The sequence below is a fragment of the Pogonomyrmex barbatus genome, unplaced genomic scaffold (genome assembly GCF_055798465.1).
Source record: "Pogonomyrmex barbatus isolate J1 unplaced genomic scaffold, ASM5579846v1 scaffold3, whole genome shotgun sequence".
NCBI lineage: Eukaryota > Metazoa > Arthropoda > Insecta > Hymenoptera > Formicidae > Pogonomyrmex > Pogonomyrmex barbatus.
In genome coordinates, this window is record NW_028297127.1 from 18510236 (window position 1) to 18535029 (window position 24794).

A 24794-nucleotide genomic window follows, 5' to 3' on the forward strand; every position below is an offset into this window, starting at 1 on the left:
TAAGTTAAAAGTTACGTCCGCAGAGCCGCGCCGCATCTCTCTCACTAATGGAGTTTGCGCGAATACCACTACCAGAAATCCTGGAAAAGTAGCTTAGCCTGTCGATATTTTCCAGGATCACGTAACTACAACTCAACCTTTAATCTCCCAGGGGTGACAAAGGTTATGCCTGCGGCGACCTCGCGAGCTTTCGTGCCGAACCAATGCATACGTAAGGAGCTTCGTCAGATGAATGCAACCTTGGTTACTCTTTTCCAAGCATCTCTTCATTCGAATGTCTGACAGCTTCTCCTTTAAATAAATTTTCTCGCTCGGTTGAAGGTGAGGCGCCAGGTTACGTTACAAATTACTCCACGCTTTACATATTTATGAAGAAATACGCCGTCGCATTTATCATGGTATCTGCAACAATTCGACTAGTCTCTAACTTGCGCGCGTATGCGTTCGCACGTCACGCGCTAACTGTGTCACTTGTGCGTTCTCTCTCCCCAAGGACCCTTTCCTTCGCGACCCTATCGTACTTTTCATATCGAAAACTTGACATTGTATTTAGTGCGGAAGGGATGCGCTTTTGTGTTTACTACATCGATTCCCGGATCTACGTTTCAATAGTATTTTGGTACTAGAATCGGCTTTCGACAGCGAGATAGGAGTGTATCGATTCGCGGTTAGCGTTAATTTTATGCAAGAACGAAGATGACATCGTAGTTACGCTCCCGGGAGCTTCGTCGATCCAATGCATACGTAAGAAGCGTCACCAAACGGGCGCAAGCACGGTGTGCCCTCGGCAAACGCTCCCCACAGGCCCATTTATCGATTCCATGCCAACGGAAAGCTTTCCATTAGCGGCGTACCAAGGCGTTCTTGTACGTGCTGTACACGTTGCGACGATGTGCATTTACCACGTTCGTACCGAGGACCCTGGCCTATTGTAGCTGGCCAATCGCTATCGCGGAATCACATACAAACGTGTATCCGGGCACTTACCTCGCTGCCTGCGTACAGTGATGTGCTCCGTCCATTACGCGTAATACGCCGAATGACAAATCGATAATACTATATATATATATATATATATATATATATATATATATACTATATATACGTGTATGTGTGTGTGTGTGTGTGTGTGTGTGTGTGTGTGTGTGTGTGTGTGTATGCGTATGCATTAAATGCAAAACTCGTGCGTCTCTCGTTTTATGTGCGTCACATTGTGCCTGCTCGCGACAGACGAAAAGTAGTACGTCGTTTCCGCGCGCGCACTTTGTGGATCAGCTCGGTTTATGTCATGCGCGTCTATCAACGAGAATTTCCGATCAAGTAAACACATCATATCGCGAAGCGAAATAAAATCGTGAAATAAAAATTAAATGACAAAAGATGGACAGCAGCATGCGCGCGTACGTGATGTATCTGTCGTCGATTTAAAAAAAAAAAATGTTGTGTCTCGATCATTGCGGGTTTTCCATAGAGAAATTGATCAAAAACACGTCAGCATGTAGGTATATTGCGCATCGAAATTTTGCAAATATGTTAACTGTTGTATTCTTGTCCACGAGGATCAAGGGTATCCGGTTTGTGCGAATATATTTATTTTGTGGAAATAAAGTGGATTGATGTACCTCATCTCGGCGGATTAACAGCGACATCGAGTTAAACAGATGAACTAAAGGGAAAACAAGAACTATTATGATGCGCTATAGCGCTATTATACTTTGTCTTCCGAACAATTTTAAATGTTCAGATTTCATGGGGCAGAAATGTACGTTTCCATTAACAGTTTACGATTTTAGTAAATAATGCACCTATACGTATTTGTTTCGGTGAAATATTCGATCTGGAGTTCCAATCGCACCGCGCGTGTTGCGATCTACATAAATCTATTAACGTAGAAAAAGTAGCGCGGAAAAATGTCGCAATTCTAAATCGTGCCGAAGTAAAAAGGATTACGAAAATGCGATGTGAGAAACGCGTTTTCACTTCTCCCACCTGGAAATAATAGCGGTGCAATGGACTTTATTGCCCTAGGCGCTACATCGTGCAATAAAATGGGATACGCACTTTTCTCCTCTCGCTTCTCGCGTTGCAGCGTATAATATGTCGCACATATAAAATGGTTGACACGAAGGGCGTGAAATGCGTTGGAAATTTCGGAAATTCTATCTAAAGTCCACGTGTTCTTCTCCGGCCGCACTTTCTGAAAATATAAAATTCTGAAATTCCAATTATGTTCCTTATTACTCTCATTTATTGTGCGGTATTTAATGCAAGTACAACGAACAGATATTTATCTCGGAAAAAATTTGCATATAAAAAAAATTTCAAATATTTCGTTAGTTTTGATTTCTGGCACAGATCGTTTATCATTGTGTAATTGTTATGTAAGTCCATGCAGCCATTTTTTTGCAAGGGACGTATATACGTACATTTACGCATTTAAAAAGACGAATAAATCTCTCGAAGGATTATTTTTATGGAAAAAACGGCAACGGATCCCTTCTGTGATATACGATCCTATAAATAAAAAATATTTTATCTCAGCAGTTGTCATTAAAAATGTTGATGTCCATATCAACATCAATAATACCCACTCTTGCGAAATAAAAATTAATTATGCCAAATTAAAACTTCATAACGATATCGCGATATAATCGATCTTAATCGATATTTATAGCGAACAATTATTTTGGAGCTTCGAGATTTTAATTTCATTTTCTTCTGCAAACCAGCAACTTTTCGAACTTAATAGATTTCATTAATATTTTTGGTGTTTTTTTAATAATGTTTATAAGTATTTTTGTAAGTATGCTTATAAGTATTAGAAATCTTTAAAAAATAAATTAACCATTTTTGATATTTATGAAGAATGTAACATACTACAATGACGACAAATGAAAAAAAATAAATGTTGTATACTTGAAAAGAAATTTTGTTAAATTTTGTGCATGTATCAATTCCACGCTGTGTCACGAGATTAAAAGAACATATTTTCTAAAAAACAATTTGATATGTTGATTTTTTATTTTCAATTTACTCGCAATATTTTTAGAGAGATGTACATATTCGGTACGTATGTACAAATATTTATATACGCGATTATTAGCGAGCACATTTTCCCTCCGTATGGTATACATTGCGCTTTTGGGTCTCGTGGGTGAATGAACGGATTGTGCAACGCGAAGAGCAACACAAGATACGACGTGTGCATGTATAAAAAGGTGAAGAGGGTGGGCCGCGTACAAAGAAGGTTGCACGAGCGAGAAGAGGCTAGAAGGAAGGAAAAGTAGAGAAAAATAGAGAAACGAGGGAGATAAGAAGAATCTCTGCGAAGGCGCGAGAATTATAAGGAGGCGACCGTGCAAAAGGGAGGAGGAAGGAAGTCAGCGTGAAAAGTGTGCCGACTTTTATTACTCGTCGTCGTATCCGTGTACGTACACTCAGGCGTGTATGTATTTTGCGCATATATCCTACCGACACTGGACGTGTCTCTGTGCACCGAGGGCTCCGAGCCGCTTGCACCCAGCCACCTTTTATATCGCCGAAAATAAGGTGCACGGTCTATCAAGGTGCTGTCGCGACCATCGCCAGTAAGGCAAATACACGCCCCGCCTTTTTTCCGTCTTTCTCGCGAATAAATAATTCCCTCGCATGTATACGCGTCGCATCAAATTAAGTGTTTATTATCTACTCACGGTGGCGGCGATAAATTTTTCGACGGCGGCACTTAATACTTTTCGAGGAAGATTCGCGCGCTATTCTCACAATGAAATGAATATGCACATGAATATGCATGTTTATGGAAGGCCAACGTATCATACTCGCGTCTTGTCGTGCGAATTTTTCTCAATGAATCCCGTAGTGAAGCTCTAGTATTTTTAACTTTTAACGAGATCGCTGAGAATCCCGGTAATTTTTTTCATTCGTTTCGTTCGTATTTTCTTTCTTGACTTATATCTTGTTTTATTATTTGTACATTCGTACTTTTTCATTTAATTGTATTTTAATATAAAATTGCGTCTCTTATATATTTCATTTATTACTTAATTCTTTCTGCTGATGATACATATACATATATTGTATCAACATATTTGACAAAAATATATTTTTATAATTAAGTTTCTATTTTTTTTTTCGGAAGTATGATAAAAGCAGAAGCAGATGTAGACAGAAATAACAAATATATATAGATATACAAAGTGGTTATAAATAAAGTAGTTGTAAATTTTTCTTTTTATTTTACTTTTAAATTTAGTATTAAATAACGTAGCAAAAATATGTAATCTTGGAAATTTCGTGAATTGTTTGGATCTTTTTCAAGAAAGGCGATATACTTATATCTTTGCAAAGATAAAACGCATCCTCTTTTCTGTCATACGTTACGTGTAAAATCTCCATGCGATTTTTGCAGTCTCTCCTCCTTCTCCTCCTCCTCCTCCTCCCCCACCCGCCCTCCCTCTCCAGTAGCGAATCATCGATTCTATCCGATGCAGTCGCACATTGCGCTTTAAAATTCACGCGTCAACGGTCGATATCGCGATGACACAGATATCTCGCCCAATAAGAGGAGGCTGCATACAGGAGATTCTACTACCTATCCACGCGGACATCGATCCATTTCCGTGACGCGTCTACGGTATATGATTTCAGCCTTACAATCGGATATCCATTTCTCCATTACTCCTACGGAAGAATGCTTCTAGAATCAAATATAACTATATTTATCATCATTTTGATGAGATAACACGGTTTTAATAAAATGAATTAATCATAAAGTTTTAAATTATTATTACAAGAACTTCGACTATCCGAATTTCCAGTTAAATCGGTGCATATTCCTATATCACGTCAACGTCATATTTATTAATATTTCGAAATAGCTATCAACATCATAAAAAATCGGAAAGTAAGATAAATAAACCGTTTTATCTTTAATTTACGAAACGATATTACTCGTTGCAATATTTGTAATATTGAATTTATTTTCAACACACTTTTAATTAAACTAAGTTATGGATAAATTTTAATTAATTTTGCACGAATAAAGGATAATGTTAATGCGAGACAAATTCAGAGACAGATCTCGTTGTTAGAAAATAATCCTTTTAACTAATTTTAACTTTTAATTTGTATATCATCTTTTCGCGGCACAAAAGTACGCAGTTTTCAGTCCAGCGTACTTGTATCGCATTAGTGCCTACTTTCGAATGCTACCACATTGAGGACACTCATAATGCCGGTATGACATCGAGGTAGGAATTCTCCATTGCATTACGTCGCGATACGTTCGACCTAATTTTGTTCTATTAATTAGCACTCCAGAACCGCGATTCTCACTCGAAAGCCAGGAAGCCGCGTGGCGCTTCCGAGAGCGCTTCGTGGTGCATAATTAACGGAGGAAACCTCCCCCGTTCGCGCTCTTGGAAGGAGAAATATACAGCTTTTGAAGTTACCCGCACTACTCACGTCTCCGTAATGATCGTTTTTTTTTTCGCCGATTCGTCGATACGTGAATGCAATTGTAACGCGATCCGTTGTAACCCGCGTCGCGCGTTACACACGGAGGATATGGTGGCTGACAATAGTAAAACCGACAGATTTTTTTTCCGACCGCGACATACGCACCCGTTGCGCCTCGCCGCTGAAGGATTTGCGGAATCGCTTTAATAGATGCGGTCCTTCCATTTTCCGTCAATCCGATTGTTCCGCTCAGCGTTTGCCGCTCATTCTCGACATCTGTGCATATGTACACTTTGATAAATAGAAGGATATGCAAAAACATTTAGGTGAAACAAACCAACAAACCAGAATTGGTTTAATAGAATAAATCTATTATGCTTCCTCGCATGTATATATGCTTTCGCAGAAATAACGTAATAATTCGAATAGATAAAGCTCTTTCTCGGAAATGGAAATTCAATTTCTCCTTTGATCTTTTCTTAATTTCATCTCCTATGTTTTTCGTCATTATTCCTAAGAGGTCTCGTCTTGTTTTATTGATAAACTTAATAAAATTCTTATCGCACAATATATTAATATACGAATATATTATCTAATCTATAATAATTTTTTATATTTGAATACGTTATCCTTTTGATGAAAATATAATAGTCTCATTTCATTTATATCCATGAGCATTTCATTTATCATATTAATTTGCCTTTGTATATCTCTATGCCATTCATTTTTACATCTCCTTGCTGATTTTAACATGCGCTTAATTCCCCTATTATGCAATCTGGCCTATTATTTAAATAATTGCGATAGATGGAATCTTGCCTTGTAATATAGAATGCAGACAATTTGCATGTCGAGAAGTCAGGCAGCTTTATAAACCCACCCGCATTGTAATTCTCAACGTAATGCCTTGAACCTGCAGATGCACTTGATGTAAGTGGAATGCAACAGTGCGTATCACGCGCGGAGTACTCATTCCACGAATCATCATTCCATTCACCGGTGTTCGACTTGCGGAAGTTACGTCTGGAATTTCTACGTGGAAACAGAATGCAGTACTTCAGTAAAGTTCGTTAAGGGTGCTGCACATGACTTGTACCCGCCGAAAACACGATATTGATTCATGCAGAAATATACTTTCATACATTCGCAAGCACAATAAGAAAGGTAACGCAAACATCGATATGAAAGTAAAATAAATGAAAGCGGCTTGCTTTTATCTGTTTGCTTTCTTTTCATTTTATATAACAGCAAAAGGGAATTTTATATTAAAATCTTAAGCAGAGCAATATTAAGATATACGCATATATTCGTAACATACGTCATATTATTTGTATGTATATAAATGTACTTCTCGTATCAATTATTGTGTTAAAATATAAAAGTTGAAATAAATATTTGAAATTGAAAATAAATCTGATTGAAAATAATTACAAATAAATCTCTTTCTTTCTGATGTATAAATTATATTACGAGAATAATAATATTTATAATTTTTTTATTAAATTTAGGAAATATAGTTACTGAGGGAAACGGGAAATATTCTTTTGATTGATGAACGTATTAAGATAAGATTTACAAAGTTTAGCGAGATTTCAACAGAAATTTTTGTGGTATAACGAAATATCAAATTACTCAAGCCCGAAATTACGTTTTTATGCGTATTATCGACTGCATTATTACATAGCGAGCATACCATGTACATTGGCATGGCACTCGTCTCTTTGGAGCGCTGGTATGGCGATTATGCCCATGTATATACGTGTAACATACCAAAAGATATGGTATTTGGGTCATTTATGGAAATTTGATAGAAAATGAATGCAAGTATCTTATCAGCTATTCATATTGCTTTCGTGTTGTAAAATTACGTGGAGCTCGTGTCGCAAGAAATTCCAAACTGTCGACCCCAATTTTCTAAGATAAACATTGTGAATCAGAACGAACGTTAAACACCTGTAATAACTTCCATACATGCATACATATACACACAAATGTGGACAATGATGATAGTAATTCTTAAAATAAGGCAAAATTGAAGAAAAAGCAATTGAGCATCTTAAATTTGTAAATTAAACTAATTTAAGATGCTTAATCGCTTGATACAAATACACATAGATTCAATTTTAAATATGTTGCAAATTATCGATTTATGATAAAATTTAAAACATATTGAGTGTATATGTAAGAATGTATATGTGAGACGAATGATAAGATCTAATAAATTTTGCTCGAAGTATCACTTCGGTTGACATAAATACACATAGATTTAATTTTGAATATAATCTCAAATTATCAATTTATGGCAAAATTTAAAACAGATCGAATATATGTATATATGTAGGATTGTGAGACGAACGGTGATAGCTAATAAATTTTTCTCGAAATCATTTTACAATGACGCACTTGCTTATATCGTAATACTAAATTTTTAGACAAATGATCGCCGAAACGGTAGGAACATGCGGGAACGGAATTGTTTTAATGAAATTGCCAAATTGATCAGTTACGCCCGTATTTATCTGCACACCGGTTACACAACTGCCGAAGCGCGCATTACCGAGAGCAGGGTATTCGGTTAAAACGTCACATCCTTCCGCGCGGCCACAACCGACGTGCGCTTTGTTTCCGGTTGCGAATTATATCGAACACGTAGAGTGCAACGGACGGTCGTGCCTCTGTGAAAAACCATCCCTTTGTCGCGGAATCACTTGCTTCCTGGCGAGCATGCGTAACATTTATCGGAGACTATCAGCCTCGAGCCACCGAAATCGGCGGCAAAATGCCGTAACGCTGCCGCACAACGGGTTCAAGATTAATTTAACTCTTTGATCGTCGCGTTAATTCTAACGGGACAACGTCGCGCCCCTATCGTGCAGATGTAGACACAGGTGTGCATCTCTGGGAGCGTGCTAAACGCTTCGCTTATTATCCCTTTATCCTTGAAAGTTGTCGCAAAATCTGTGCTGCTATTTCGGGATATCTCGAGGAGACGCGAGTTAAGATACAATATAATTTCATTATCTAGTTTTACAAGATATCCACGATTAAGCGACAACACGTTATTCTAAGAAAAGATGTAAATAGTCTCCGCTTTTCTCAATAAACCCGATATTTTTATTTTGTCCTAGAGAAAGTAGAACAAACCTTGTTTTCAGATGAAGCGTAACATCTATTTCAGTCACTCTATTTTTCTTTTTGCTAATTTAGTTTTACTCATCAATCTCACGGAGTCACTGATTAATTTTATATGCATAATTTTTTTATTTTTATTAATTTTACAAAGAAAGAAAGAGAGAGAGAGAGAGAGAAAGAGAGAGAGAGAGAGAGAGAGAGAGAGAGAGAGAGAGAGTTAAAAATAATATTTAAAAATTATATGTTAATATTTAATAACAGTCTAGAAATTATACGATAGAAATTAAAATTTTATTATTTCAGATTTATATATTTTCATCCGTTAATTAAATTCGCCTGATTTGCGAAATGTTTTGATTAAATGATGAATTTAATTAAAGCTGAAGCATTTCCAAGTGAGAAAGTTGAATGTTGTACAAATGATACGTCGCTGGGCTATGAATTCTTGATGAATGATTCCTTCTCATTCGATGAGAAGAAATAACGAGTAAAAATAACCAGAGCACGCTCATCTCACTCACGAATTCCACCCTCGTGCCTGCGATGATGTAGCCGCCTTTTTTTTCGTCCCATCGAAGGGCAAAGCAGTGGGGGCATTGCAGGGAATTAATTAAATAAATGGTGGGCGTCGGCGTTCATCGGAACGGCGTAACGGCGGAAGGGCGCAATCGACGCCAGGAAGGAAGGAAGATATAGAATAAGGAACGTGGGAAGGTTTCCCTCGTCTTAAGACATCGTCTTAAGGATCTCCCTCGTTCTTACGCTACCATTTTGTCACTCCTCAATTCCTCATTCGCAGCTCATCGAGTTCATTATCTTCTAATAATATTATTAACCAGCATATTTTTATGCGATATAATTATGGTATTAATCGTGCAAAGGAGAGGCGCTGAAATTACATTTATGGTCCGATATTACGTAACAGTGTTAATCTATAATTAAATTTTGATAATAATAATTTATAAAATTAGTAATTCAGAATACAAATTCTAATAAATTTTTGACTTATTCAGTACTATTTAAAGATATTTCTTTGATACTTTAGAATGTTCGAAACTCCTCTGCTGCAATAATTAGAAGTTATAACAAGGATGAACGGGAGTTAAAAAATTCATGATGAAATGAATACGAAGGATTTCATCTAACTTTTAATGTGCTCCATATTGGCATACCGTCCATATTTCTCGGAAAGAAATTAAATTCTGTGGCAAAAATTTAACAAAAGTGCTGAATTCCCAGATAGTTGGCGAGAACGGGAATATGTTATCTGCGCATTTTTTTTATGTTAATTTTATCAAGTCATCTTTTCTCAACGATGACATTAATTTTTACTTTGTACGATCCTTTTTAACTACGTTGTATCGCAGGGTCGAATCCCAACACGCAAATTTGACGTTATCTCGAGAGAATCATCGATCATTTGTAATCGCTTAGACGGGCGAGATGTTAAAACGTCACGCCCTATTGGTCTTTAATTTCGCGATTATCCGTTCGACTGCGATCTGAATCAGAGACGCTGTCTTTAGTTCTCAATTTTCTTTCAGCTCCTCTTTCCGCCTACCTCTTTCGTTCTTCCTCTCCTATGTTTCTCCTGCGCGCCACTCATTATCGTAATAGAGAATAATTTCTTAGAGCTCGGTTCTGGCTATAAGACCGATCTGCTCGCGATTGAGGTCGCCTCAAATCGAATACAAAAGATAGAAAGAGAACAGATAGTGGAGGCAAAGGAAGAGGATATTCCGCGGAAATTGAGGAATAACGATCCCCGGGGAGGAAGAAGGGAGGAAGAAGTATTTCGTTACCTTCTCAGATTTCCCAGGATTCCTGCCTATTTTTAGATCGACATCTATTAGTGGTATTCTTTCAGTTTTCTTGTGCTTATTTGTGCATCAATAATACGATTTTAATTAATCGTATACTTTTTAGATAACTTATGGATTTTCAGATTATGAAAAAATTATACACTTACCGATTATTGATATAGTCGGTATATAATATAATTTCGTTAACAATAATTCAATCAAAAGGAATTCAAATGTATCGAAAACATATATGTAAAACAATAGAAAATATATTTATATATATTTCTCATTTTATTAATATTACACCCTAATTGCTAATAAAATGACAGTGTTTTTCTGCAGAATAGTATTTAATTCATTTTATCTTTTTCATTACAAGAAAATAATAGCTTTAGTTTCAGCAACTTCTCTAGCAATTATCATCTTGCATTTATTAAATAATTAGCTGCATTTATTATGGCCTTAGTATTGCAACGATTATTTTATTAAATATGACGATGGAATAAATGACCAATGCTTTTGTGATATGAATTTTTCTCTTTGAAACGATTTATCGCGGTTTCCGATTAGCGATTCGTCGCTATTTACTGGGAATAATTAGTTTCACGTCACCACCGTCACCGCAGTCGAAGAAGCAGCTTCTGGCTCGCGCACGTTCGAGAAACTTTCTACGCCGTTATTCAATCCCCCGATGAGCACGATTAAGAGACTTTTCCAAGCTTAACTTCGAGCCGCAAGCTAGTCAAAGAGGCGTTTCGATCTGCCTCCAGCAAGTCTGCCTTTTGCCTCTTCTCTCCTTTTCTATCTCTCTTTCCCTTCTGCTCTCGCAATTTTCTCACTCTAACATCGGTTGTATCCCTGTTTCTATGCAACGTGCCCTTTCTAAAATTAGTATAATTAGCTACAATTCTGAGTGGAATTAAAGTTGGGGATAAGATTACTTCTGTTCTTCCTATCTCATTCCTCGGGCATCGCACAACGTTTCGTCTGTACCCTCCTAAAGTCAAGACATAGTAAAATGTAAAATAAAATATCATAATAAAGAGAGAATTGTACGAACGCAACTCTTTGAAGAAATTAATGTACGTCATAAATATGTGTCATGTCTATTTTTTATGCATGGAAAGAACAATTTTGCAATATAATCTAAAAATTTGGCCAGATACAAATCTGAAAATTAATTTTGTTGGGCCATCAAATTTATTTAAGTAGATTTAAGTAGAATTAAATAGTATCAAATCAAATTTATTTAAGTAGATTTAAGTTAAATATGATGAAAATGTAATATGCAAACATTTTTTTATATCTTAGCAATTAATTTGAACGTCCTAGAATTATTTTGATGGACTAACAAAATTATTTTTCCGACCTATATCCAAAACTGTTCTTTCCGTGCATCGTTTATTTTATAAAATTTAATTAAGATTTGATTTTATAAAATTGTTAGAAAAATAAACTCTAATAACTTTTCATTTTAAAAAAATCTAATAACGTTATTGTGCGCATGTTTGCATATGTACATTTGTGTATGTATATACGCGTGCGTATATACATACACAAATGTACATATGTGTAGCTTTAAATGATTGAAGTCGAAATATGATATGTCTCTTCGGTAGGATAAAAGAAAAGCAGCTGTCTTTATGATATAAGAGAAACTCTATCGAGTTTGCAGCCATACATTTAGAGATATATTGAGAAGAAAACCTGTAGAAATAATGAAAACCAATAATTTCTTCTTAAAAAAAAAAATCTTATTGTCATCCCATTTGAATTTGATGAATGTTCGGCGCGAAAGTTTCGCGAAATATATCAGTCTGTCGCAGAAGTAGTACATAAATTTGTCACACCCAAAACGAATCTTAAGATTTCTCGAAACAAAACGGAGCACAAATAAAATCATTGCGATTCATCTATCATTCTACGATTGTCAGATTGAATTAAATCACGTAAAACCGTTCGTTTTTGTTTCATATTGTATTAATTTTGCGATTCTCATGCTTCTAGTCTTACACATTGATAATAATCTTTGCATCCCACTTTTTCGTTTCTAATATCTCATTCCGATATTTCATTATTACGTTTTATCCATTATGGCACAAATATGCGAAGGCGGTACGGAAACAAGTCAAGTTGTAAGCTTACTTTTCTTGCTACGTTTCGTTGAAAACACATAACTTGTTATTTGACTTGCTTCCCCGCTGGTCTCGCGTAAACTCATCATTCTGCGCGAAGCCGGTGGAAGGGCGAGTCAAGTAGAGCTACTTGTTCAGCTTCTCCGCTGCCTTTTGTTGAACTTTGTTCGAAGCCGACATGAGTCGCGATGGACTTGCCATTTTCCATGGGCCTCCGAGTGGTTTCATCGAAAGATGCACTTTCGCGATTTAATGCGCGGTTATCATCGGCAGACATTTGGCCCGACGTGTACAGCACCGAGTAAATATATACCGAGGGACTTAGATACGCGCGAGATTATCTCCAAGATCTTTTCATTTCCATTACCGGCGGAAAGAGGACAGCAACGAGATAATGACTCCGCTCCGACAACCTCGGTCGAAATTCGCTTTTCTCTTAACGAGAAACGCACCTTCGTTACCCACGGGATAAAATGCCAACAAACGGACCTTGCTTTCTATTTCCGTAATTTTTTTTTAGCTTATTTGCACAAGGGACGGGTATTGTTCGGGTATCCTTTGTAATTCGATAACTTAAACTGCTCAATCGGATATTTCTTATTCCAAGTCCTCCTGAACTTTTTGAATTGATAAAATTGAAATTTTTTATGAAAAATTATATGCGAGTCCGATTTATAAATTATCTAATTGATACTTATTGCAAAATTTTACTTGTTACTTTTATAAATAATCATAAAATTATAAGAACAGATAATAATAAAAATGAAATTATAGTATATATCTCTAACATTGTTTCCTGTAATATTACATAAAATTAAAAAAAAGAACATCTTAATCACTTAACAGTTCACTCAACTCTTCAGAATGTTTAAAGTAATTGAAGAAATTGAAAAGATTTTTAGATTAAAAATAAATAAAAGGATAAAGTATTAACGATCAATGCTCGTTGGATTAGAAGCAGAAAGGCAAGGAAGTTGTAGATTGTTTTTTTTGTTTTTGCCGGAAAAGCTTACTCACCAAAGCAGGCACCCTCAGGAATTGATTAAAAGCCCTTTGAAAAGTTCCTTGATTAAAAAGTCCTCAAATACGGGACACGAGTTATTGAACACGAAAGTTTCCATGCGAAAATGAAAATTTTCAACTCCTTGAAATATAGATTTGTATTAGATGTCTGTCGTACACGTTTATATGATTTATCACTCGGAGAGCACGTGCTCAGAGCTTCAAAATTTTAATTTTTTCTTTTAACAGTTTGGTAACACAGAATATTGTTAATCAATATAGTAAAACTTTTGCTCTCTAATATTACTCTTAATTTTAATAAAAAAATAAACATTAATTGATATTATATTTTTATTTAAAAAAAGACTAAGCTAGAAGAATTCAATCAATTTGTTAAAAACTAGTAATAAAACTTGCTCAAACTACTATACATATTTTTCCTAAGTACAATAAATAATAAATTCTCTCTTTTATTTTAGTACAAATCTAAATATAACTAGAAAGGAACAAGATCTAAAAAGGAATAGGAATAAATATTTAAATAAAATACTTAAACTGTATAACAAGTGAAAGGCTTTAAAGTACTTTAGTGAAACAAAAGCGTATAATTGATGCAAACTCCCAAGCGGAAAAGTTTGTTGCGAGGATAAAAGCGAATGGCCGAATCTGTCTGATCTGCAGAACTGCTGTGAAAATGGAACAAGCGGCGCGTGCCAAGTTTCCGTTTATACGTCAAAATAAAATTAAAGGGTAACGTTTGCGAGTCTCGAAACAATATTAAGTCGGACGTTGACACAAATACATGATAACTGAAAATCGTGGATGTGATTTCGGAAAATCCAGGTAACGTTGTGGCGCCACGGAAACTGACTCCTTGCCGGTGGTGGTCTGATCCTCGACGTAAGGGGAAAAAGGATCAAAGAGATCTTGCGTAATGAAAATTTGCTGCCTCCATTAGCGCAACAGTCGACCAAGAGGCGTTAGAGGCAAACATTTGCCGGATAAAAACGGAATACCATTAGCGTGTCGATGGCGAGTGCTTTACGGTGCGCGGCGGCTCGAAAACACTTTGCGACACACGTAATACCCGTAACAGGTCGCCGCCTATGGATATTTACGGGACGATAATTCGCAAAGAATTTACTTTTACAAACGAAAACGCACCGATGACTCCTGTCGCGCCTTGGGAGAAGAAGTTGCGGATTGCGAAAACTTTCGTAACGGGAACGGGGATTTAACAACTAACAAAAGTACATACATAAAGCACCAGCTCGATAAATAGCACGACCAGAATTCTCTAACTCGAACAATAAATTCCGCGCTGTTACGAATATCTCCCTCGCGCTTCACGCTTGCTCGGAGTTCACTTTCGACTTATCTCTTAATTAATTAAAAGTTATAACAGATATTTCGCGACTACCTGCCACCCATGCCATAACGCCTCGCAGTATACATCACAATGGTTATTAGAAATATTTTCATATTTATTCAAAAAAGAAGAAATATTTGTGCAAATCGTATTAAAAGTCATTTTTTTTTTTTTCATTCACTTGAGATATAAAAAATTGTTCTGTCTACTCTTATTCATTTTTTTTGCACATACAGAAGTTTGTGCACGCACAATTTGGATCCATTTGTAAGCTTCGGTCTATATACGTGTAATCTTCCAGTAATACCTCGTACTGTCTTCAGATCAAATCTAATATCAAAAGTGTCTCTCGGAGGTACGCATCCGTCAATCGGATCACGATTGCTCGACAAACAGCAGCGAGATTAAACCGCGGCGGTCGTGTCCACTCGCCGCAAGAATCAGACGCAACTCGCGCGAATTATCATTGAAGCTCGAATCCGCGCGTCAACAAATAAGCGTTAGTTACGTTCGCTAATATTGACGTAGCGTTAATACTCCAAACCATGATCTATTATTCCATTAAACAAGATTTCACTCGGGGGAACGTTTAGGGAACGCGCACAATAATTTCTGGCTCGTTCGGTAGCAAGGCACTCTCAGGCAAAAGCCCGCGAACTTTTCTACGGTGTGCGACCTCCGGTGAATACCTACCGACGCTACCGGTTAGCTCTCGCTAAAACTTTTTCCGAAGTTTGAGTTTAAATTGAAAGCGAGCTCTAAGCGCAAAAATTGTTCGTCGCGTCGTACGAATTTCCCGAGCGCAAAGATAATTCTAAATGTAAGCGCGTCAACCGATCCGAGCCAATATAAAGGATTCCTGCGGCGAAAATCTAGGACTAGAGACGTTAAAATCAGTTGGAATTTGAAACTTTCGACACGCATAGCATCGGAGAACAGCATTTATTCAACCTTTTCCAGAGAATTTAATTGTATGGAGTAAAAATTTATTCGTTTATTGTGTCGAGCAATTGGCTCGAAAAAAAAAAAAAGAGAATAGCAGGATATTTGAAAAAACTTTTATTCGTAGAGAGAACGGAAAGCAAATTTCGCATGCCAAATGAAACATGTCCGGCATTTGTAATGCACGCAATGCAATTACTCGGATAAATAGTGGTTTCACTGCGATTACGGCGCTTAATAAAAATGTATGTTGGATCAATAGGATTTCGATGTGTATTATTCTTTTGCAGCAAGAACAAATTCCAAAATTCCGAAGAGGTGTCAAGGTTAAAAAATTATTATGAAAATTTATAACATAGAATATAGAATATATAATATATGATCGCATTCTAAATCAGTATTACTTTATTGACACTTTCTGGACAATTAGTTTAATTAAATTATATAACATGTCTGATTAAAAGATATATTTTTATGCAATTCATGAATTTTTAATATTTATGGTTTGGATTTAATATTTATAAAATAATGTCCAGTATTAAATTAAATATATTAAAAATTAAACGTGCAATGTAATATTTAGTCAAATGTATAATTTGCTTAACTAACCGATACACTTTTTATGCAATTAATAAATATTTAATGAATATGGTTTCCAAGATTATTAATATTTATGTCAATAATAATAGAGATTTATTTTATATATATAAATTGCGTTATCACAAATGTTATTTAATATAACGTTAATTTCTTTATTTTACACTCTAAAATTTAGGTCAAAATAATTTACATATAAGTATTTAACACGAATAAAGTAAATTAAATCGTCAAATGTAGCATTCATAAAATATAATAATCGTTAAACGCAGTAGAGCCACGTAAATGCTGCGTTTTTATAACAATTCAGCCATCATTCATTATAAACACATACTCCGTTCTAGATAAATGGGCGAGACAAATAAAGAATGTTTCCATTATGGTATCAGTAATATTCGTTATTTATTTAATCCGAGAAATTGAATACGAATAATAGTTGTCGATATTGTACATGATGCTGATTGCTCTGAAATCGAAATTTGGATGAGTCTATTTAAAGTTTTTCATAAAGCCAACGTAAACAAAGTTTGATATTTTCAAACAAAAAGCATGGGGAAATTGCATGAATAAATATTAAATAAACATTGGATTGTATATCTTTTAGTCAAAATTGAAAATGGTACATAAAAGACACAAATAGCATTTAAAGATTATGTAATTTCTAATTTTATATTTGTATTTTTGTGCGAAATTTGAATGTTGCATGTCGCATCATACGAATCATGAAATATATAAATATTTTATTTGTCCGTCGCTGTCATTCGTTGCGCTAGTAACGGTAAACATTAATAATAAAATCGTGATTGACTGAGCATTAATTATAACTCATTATATCGAGATTATATCGAGCAGAAAACAGCATAAACGATACAACGATACTGTATACGCATGGGTTTTTACAATTCGATCAGATTTATCATTGGGTCATCATCGGGAATCGTCGGGGTTATTTCACATTTTACTTACAATTAGTGTGCTTCCGGACGATATTCGCTACAGACGAGACAGCCCAATTAACCGAGCAATCGAAATCAGTTTGGTCTACTGGTCACGAAAAAAGGAACGTACTTTCCTGTACTTCGCAAATCTCCTGTGTATTTAATCAACACGTGTAATTGCACGTTACGCAATTCTCGGACAGATAAGAGTGTTACGCGAGCTAACGGGAACTTAACTCGTTCGTTCATTATGGAATATGATGCATCAGACCGTTAATTTTCTCGAAAAAGCAACGCCTTACGCAATCTCGACTCGTTAACTCTGTTACCTAGTAGTCTTGCCTTCTCTATTTTAAGCATTAAAGATTTGTTTGGAAATGGAACATTTGAAAAAGTGAGTGATTCTTGGATGTCTACACTCATATTGAGAATTTGAGAAAAAGTAACGGAATAAATAGAGCCGGAATAAATATTTGTTATCACCTTGCTAAACAATAATTTCATCGATGACAATTGTAAATTATCAGATATTACTATAAAATTTAGGGTTGAGCTTTAATTCAATTTAAGACAGTATCCTTATTTTACAATTTAAGATAGTACCTTTATTTTATGCATATTAATGAATTTAAAGTTTGATTTTCAAACGTAATTAAACATGCTAAAGCGCCGCAGCGCGCCGTTGGAAAATTTCGAACGTTGAAACGATACAGTAATTTTATTTCAATGTTCACGTTAAAGAAAAACTTCCGCGGGATGTCTATCGATCAGAATAATTCGGAATTACTTCCCGTGGCCGTCGCCGGCAGGAGTTCGCCGCGAAAATCGAAGTCAACGACATACTTTGTCGTTTACGAACTGCGCGAAATTAGCGGCGTCACATCAGCAATTTTCCGTTCCGTACTTTTTCACGGTGGCGGTGTACGTTTTCTCATTTTCGTCGTGTTGCGTGGCGTGAATTTATCGCGTTCGCGAAGCGCAGCGCAGTGCAACGCAACGCAACGCAACGCAACGCAACGCAACGCAACGCAACGCAACGCAACGCAACGCAACGCAACGCAACGCAACGCAACGCAACGCAACGCAACGCAACGCAACGCAACGTAACGCAACGCAACGCGAGCCTCTCGCTGGCGAGCACCGACGGCACCCTGCGTCGCTCCAAAATTCTTTCGCGCTTTGAAAACATGCGGTATCGCGCCACATCCGGAGATCTGATGCGTTGTATCGAACAACCGCGGGCTGCTGCGTTGCACGTGCCAGAACAAACACCACGCGACGCGCGCTAATATTTTTCGTGCGACGCAACTTTCGATGAATTAGAAGCGAATGTATCTCACGTATGCACTATTGAAATTTTTCCCCATTTTCTTCATATTTCGAGCGAGATATGAAAATTAATATTATAAATTATTTAAATCGCACTTATTCTTCGAATTAATGCATTAAATTTCACTATTTATTGTGGCTTGTGTAAACTGTGGCTGAATTAAAAGTTTATTCTTAATTTTAACTTTTATGATATTTATAGACGTGTCTAGAGAATTGCGACTCGCAATATTGAACAGTTGAATTCATAATATAATATTAAAAGAAATCGATCTGTCTGTTCAAAGAAATATAAAAATCCGAACTGAAAACAAAAATAAGACAAGACACATCTCGTTCTGAGTAATGTCTTTAAAAAAAAAATCATCTAATATTAAATATCATCTTATTTTACACTTTGCTTTTGTATATTTAATTCTGTAACATTAAATAGATATACTGGATTTATTAAATATAACATTGAAAATTAAGAAAGAAGAAGAAGAAGCAGAGAGAGAAATATTGATTCACACAAATTCTGTTACATTACTGAAAAAAGTTTCGAAGGAGAGAAAAACTTTTCATTAACTACGAAATAAGCTCTATACAAAAATACTACGTAAATTCTACGAGCATGTCAATGCTACGCCAGGTACGAGGTAAAATTTACTCGCAGATTAGACTGCACGTACATTTCCATATGCACACCTGTAGAGACATGAAAATCTTATTTTCTCCGCCGAGTTTCTCCGTGTTATTCACGTTGGCGGCCGACTTTTCGGAGCATGATAAACGAAGTTCTGTCCGTGCGAGCAAAGTTTCTCGTTCCGGAAACGTACGCGCATCGTCCTGGCATGGGCAAAGATGAGCGTAGAGTATCGTAAGTCGAAGACGGCGATATTAATCGAATGTTACCTTTTCAGGAGGACTTGGAACCTCGCGAGGATGCGGGACCGGCTCTCGTGGTACATGGTCTTCTTGATTTTGCCGACAATCCTCTTGGCCAGATCGCTCGATAAAGGTAAGCAAAGAATAAGAATATCTCTTCTAAATAAGAATATATTTCTCAACTTCTCCTATACAAAATAAACTGTGAAATTCGCACCATAAATACAAATTTTTGCGAACTATTTGTTTATTTATTCGTCTATTGTACGCTTATTGTTTGCGAGGAGAAATCAAATCGCCTCTGTCGCAATTTAATGAGTTTTCAATATATTTTTCACTCAATTATTTAAAATTATGTACAATGATAATAATTGTGTAAAAATATTTTCAACATTATCGAACTGCGTCAAAGTGAAGTTTGACAAAACTAAGTAAGATACAATTATATTGAGCTTAATAGATTTGCGAGTCAGTTTTATCGTAATTATTGTCAGCACCATTAATCTCTTTGTCATGCAAGAAAAATGAGAAATACCAATAATAATGAACGTGTACAATGGGTTAGATAAAATGAGAGATATTCACGTGAGCGATATAATAATGTGCGGAGACACGGAGCTTGATAAATTCCTAAGTGCGTTGCATCGTTAAAAAGTGCTAGGGGATGCTCCTTTCTATGTATTGAACAATGAGGCATTATAATGGCTTGACTGTGGGTTTATAAAGGGAGCTTTTCAAATTTTGGAATTATGAAGTGCCGCTTATATCGAGTGAAGTGAATAAAGCTTTCACTTTCAATCGGCACGGAAGTCCATGAGAATGCCCTTTCAACGCCCACGATGGAGACATCGATAATGCTGCCCTATGGACACAGTAACAATAATCTGTAATAAATGTAAATTCATATTATTTTAAATAGCCTTACGCATATATCGTAGAAAATTGGAAAAATCAATAAGAAATATCTTCTTGTGCGCAATGCTCTTAACGTAAAAGCTCCTTTAATGTTAATCGCAGGTGAAACTTGAATGAGGCGCTCGAAAAGTTAACGCTGGAATTTACATTTCGTGGTACAGGTCGCATTAGGGCGCATTACGTTCATAAAGTATTAATCCCATCTAAGAGAAACGATATCGCGAGCAATCTTCTAATAATTACTTCCTTACTAATTATGCTAAGGTAGAGTGCAAATTATGCATATTATTTCATATCGCGTTCTGATACATTACCGCCTAAGATCGAAACGCCTACTCATTTTTTCAGTTCTCTGATATCGATCTGGCGTGTATCTAATTATTCTAATTTAATATATTCACCGACGTTATATATAAATGTGTCAAATTAAAGCAAATTTATATACGTTATTAAAAAAGAAAATCAGAAAATAATAAAATAATATTAAATAAATCCTTAGTTTTAATTTTATTCTTCAATAAATTATGATAACTGAGAGTAATCTATATTTAGTCAAAGGATGCAAAAAATTTTATTTATCGCAAAGATAAATTTGTGTTGTGTCTTTTAATTATCTAGAAACATTTATCAGTTTGGATATAAAGATTCTTCATATTTTGACTTAGATTGTAAATCTTTTACAAAGCTTATCAAAATATAATCTCTTGGAATTATATCGGCTAAGCGCACTGGTAAATATTTTTCTACGAAGATATTTGGCTTACTTACTTCTGAAAATATGCACGCTAAGAATAAGTCGCAGTAAGTAGACGGCATTAAGTAGATAATTTGTTATACATGATAAATGTGCCGACGCTCAAAGGGAAGCCGGTAGAAAATAAGGGGGGAAGGGGGCGCAAAGATGTGCCGGCATGCTATACTCCATAATATCCCGGATAATTCCGCAAAACACTTGCAGATATAGGACGAAGTAGAAAACCCGCAGCCAGAAATTTTATTCTCTCCCGTTTACTTCTGTAGGAAAAATAACTTGCCGCGCGATAGTAGGCGGATATATGTTCGTCTTGAGAGAAATCCTTTTTAGCGCACGAAACCTTCTTGCTGGTTTACCCATTTGCGCATACGCCTGTATGCACATCAAACATCGAATTTCCAAACGAAACGGAGAAGCTAACGGAAAGCAAAAACGCCAAGTAAAAAAGTTTGAAGTGAAAATAAGTTACAGGCTAACGCTTACGTTAGCTATGCTAGAAATGTTAAATATTCATAATATATTGTATCTTCAATTTCTAAAGAATCTAAGACACACTCGGCGAAATGAAGTTGTTTTGAATCAATATTTTATATGTTTAAAATATCTCACGTACGATAAAATACACAATAATAGATATTTGCGATACCCGATATCGTGTTGATAAACGTGTTGATGAAACTCTATGAAAAGGTACGGTAAAAAGGTACAAAATGAAGGGAAAACAATACAAAATGAAAGGTACATATCGAAGCTTTTAGCAAGCTCGAATTATACGTAAACACGACGAAAGTGCTTCTAATTAAAATTCTCAGCATTACTCCCGTGAGTCTTCAAATGCGACAAGAATCGCTCGTTTTATCTCGAACTCACGCGTGTCGCTCGTGTACATACACATACGAACGTGTGAGTCATTAGCAATGAGAGAAAGAGGAAGTCTGGAAGAGCATGGGAGAAAGCCCGGCGGCAGAGATATGGAAATGCGCGAAAGATGCGGTACGGTGTGCAAAAATAGCGTCATGCATTTTCCAGTCTACCGCTCGTTAAGGCGCGGTACGCGATGTCTGAGGTGAGATTTTCATCAATGCATCGCGTTCAAGCTGCATCAGAAAAGGAAAAGTGGATGCAGACTCGCTTGGTCAGCCGCTGGCAATGAGGGAAAGCAACGCTGCCTACCAAAAGGGAAAAAAAGAAACGCACGCGACAGTAATGCAAGCAAATATGCTCAAACGATGTGTAAAAAAATGTGGTCTTTCGGTTGGTTGGCGAAGTGGAGAAAAAAGAAGGGAGGGAACGCGAAAGATCCGTAAAAATGATGAAAGGGATACTTTCATGAAGAGTGGAAAACATACCTGGCTTTGAATATTTACATTAGATAGTGACAGCACCGTGCATGCCATATTGCCATAAAAGCGACGCAACGAAATAAATTTAGAGAATACACATTTCTACTTCCCCTATCTTTTCCTTTATTCAGACGTTTCGCGTACGAAAATTTTTATTAATGTACATTGTCATTATTTTCTCATGGTATTCTACTGGTGCAGAAAAGAGAAAATAGAAACGTATTTTTTAAAGCTGTACATTGAGGTTGCTTTTGTAAAATGTCACAACTGTATATTTATTATGCAAGAAAATAATCTCACGTTTGTAACTAAATTATTAATTACAACGTAAAATTTAAAATACTTTTATTCTTTATTCGTGCGCGAATGCATTAAATTTTCTGGGTGCACGAAAAATCTAAGCGCGACATAGTTTTGAAAAAAAAATCACGTTTTTTAAATCGTATCGTTGTGAACATAAACAGTGTCGTTGCATCTCGAGAGAACAGCGAACGAATAGAAAGATCCATCTCATCTAAAGCATTTTTTATCTTTACATATTTCACACAGTGATGAATGAACAATAACTAATGAATTTAATCGTACATTAGCCGTAACCGGACCGCAATTATTATTACATTGCGATTGAATATAATGATTTATGTACGTCGGTCGAAAAAATATTAAAATGAAAACGCATTCCATAATGCGCGACAATAATAATTACACCTGCATCCTAGTCGTGTTTGCAGTCATACGCATGTCTATCCACATTCTTCACCAAAATCCATGAAATTGTTTTCATACCTCGCGCGTAGGCACGCGTAATCGTCAACGCGAAACGCATGGTATGTAGGCACGAGGGAAGATTGAATTTAGAAAAGGATGTACATCTTTATTATTTATTAGTATTTCTATAATTTTCTTTCTCTTTTTCCAATTAATAATTCTAAAAGAATTTTTTGTTTTAAAATTACTTACTTAAAATTACTTATTTTTTTTTGCATAAATCATTTTAATGTTTAATTAATGAATTTGTATAAAATTATTTATATTTTAGCCTTTTGCTGACATCAATAAATAATTAATTTTTAAAACTTATTAACTTTTTTATAAAAATTAAAGTAATTGGTGAAACGTAATAACGATCGAATTATAAAAATATCAATCGTGCATTGTTCCTACATTACGATTCATTTTCATTTTGAATAATCAAAACTTAATTCACATTTCTAACATCAAGTCCAAATCACGTGAAATTGCACATAAAATTGCATTTCAAAATTGTGCTAGAAAGAAGTTTCATCAGTTGGATACTTTGTTACAGTCATTTTTATTAATAAAAAACGCTCCTCTTTTGTGATGCAATTTTATTTGTGCTACTCGACGACTCTATGAAGGTGTCGCGTTTTTTTTTTTTTCGAAACAAGTAAGAACGAGTAAGAAAAAGGGAGAGAGAAAGAATAAATAATGGCCGCGCCGTAATCAGCAGTGCAGAGAAACGTGTACGCGCTCGTAAGCTTGTAGACATGCAACTACCTGCCACAATAAAAAGGATTTTTCGTGCGTGCAAACCGCCGTCCACTAGGCGAAAAGGAAGTATTATTCAGGCCTACGTGAAGGCAGTTTAAAAGAGACGCGCGATAAGAGTAGCTTGGCTCCTTTGTATTGGTGGATTACAATAGAGGGTATTTCTATCGCTACGATGAAAGTCTTGTTTGCCGTTCTTGCGACGAGTATTATCATTCAAGAATTGTAATTTGTAAAATTGCGATTGCGTGAAAATAAGAGAATGTAGTTGTAATTTTTTAATGCAAGCATTTTACTTTACACCTATTGACATTTTTATTCAAACTTAGAAATTATACATCATTATTCATGAACTATAATAATTTCTAAAATAATATCTATACCATAATATTACTTCGTTAATATTAAATTTTAATATTGGTAACAGAACAGAATAAAATTAATATTTTAACCGTTATTAAAGTAAACACATAATTACTACTAATATTACTTCTCACATGTTTAATATAACACACACATTCACAAAATTTTTGTGAATTTTTAGACAGAGCTAACAAGAGAAAATTTCTGTTTTCAATAGAAAGTGAAACCTATAAAGTAAAATATTTTCTGAAATAATACAGGTAAGAATTGTCTCTTGATAGCTTAATCGCATGGAATCGGCATACCGCTTTAAAGAGCTTTTCCCGCTTTGAAATTGAAA

At 35.6% G+C, this 24794-nt stretch overlaps 1 protein-coding gene across 1 annotated transcript in view; it reads left to right on the forward strand.

Annotated features, from left to right (window-relative positions):
- Positions 1-24794, forward strand: part of dpr12 (defective proboscis extension response 12) — a 256462-nt gene that overhangs the window by 95518 nt on the left and 136150 nt on the right. Inside the window, exon 2 of the mRNA XM_089079259.1 lies at positions 19606-19703. Coding sequence (XP_088935385.1) covers positions 19628-19703 — 76 coding nt within the window. The 5' untranslated portion in view covers positions 19606-19627. The remainder of the gene's footprint in view (positions 1-19605; positions 19704-24794) is intronic.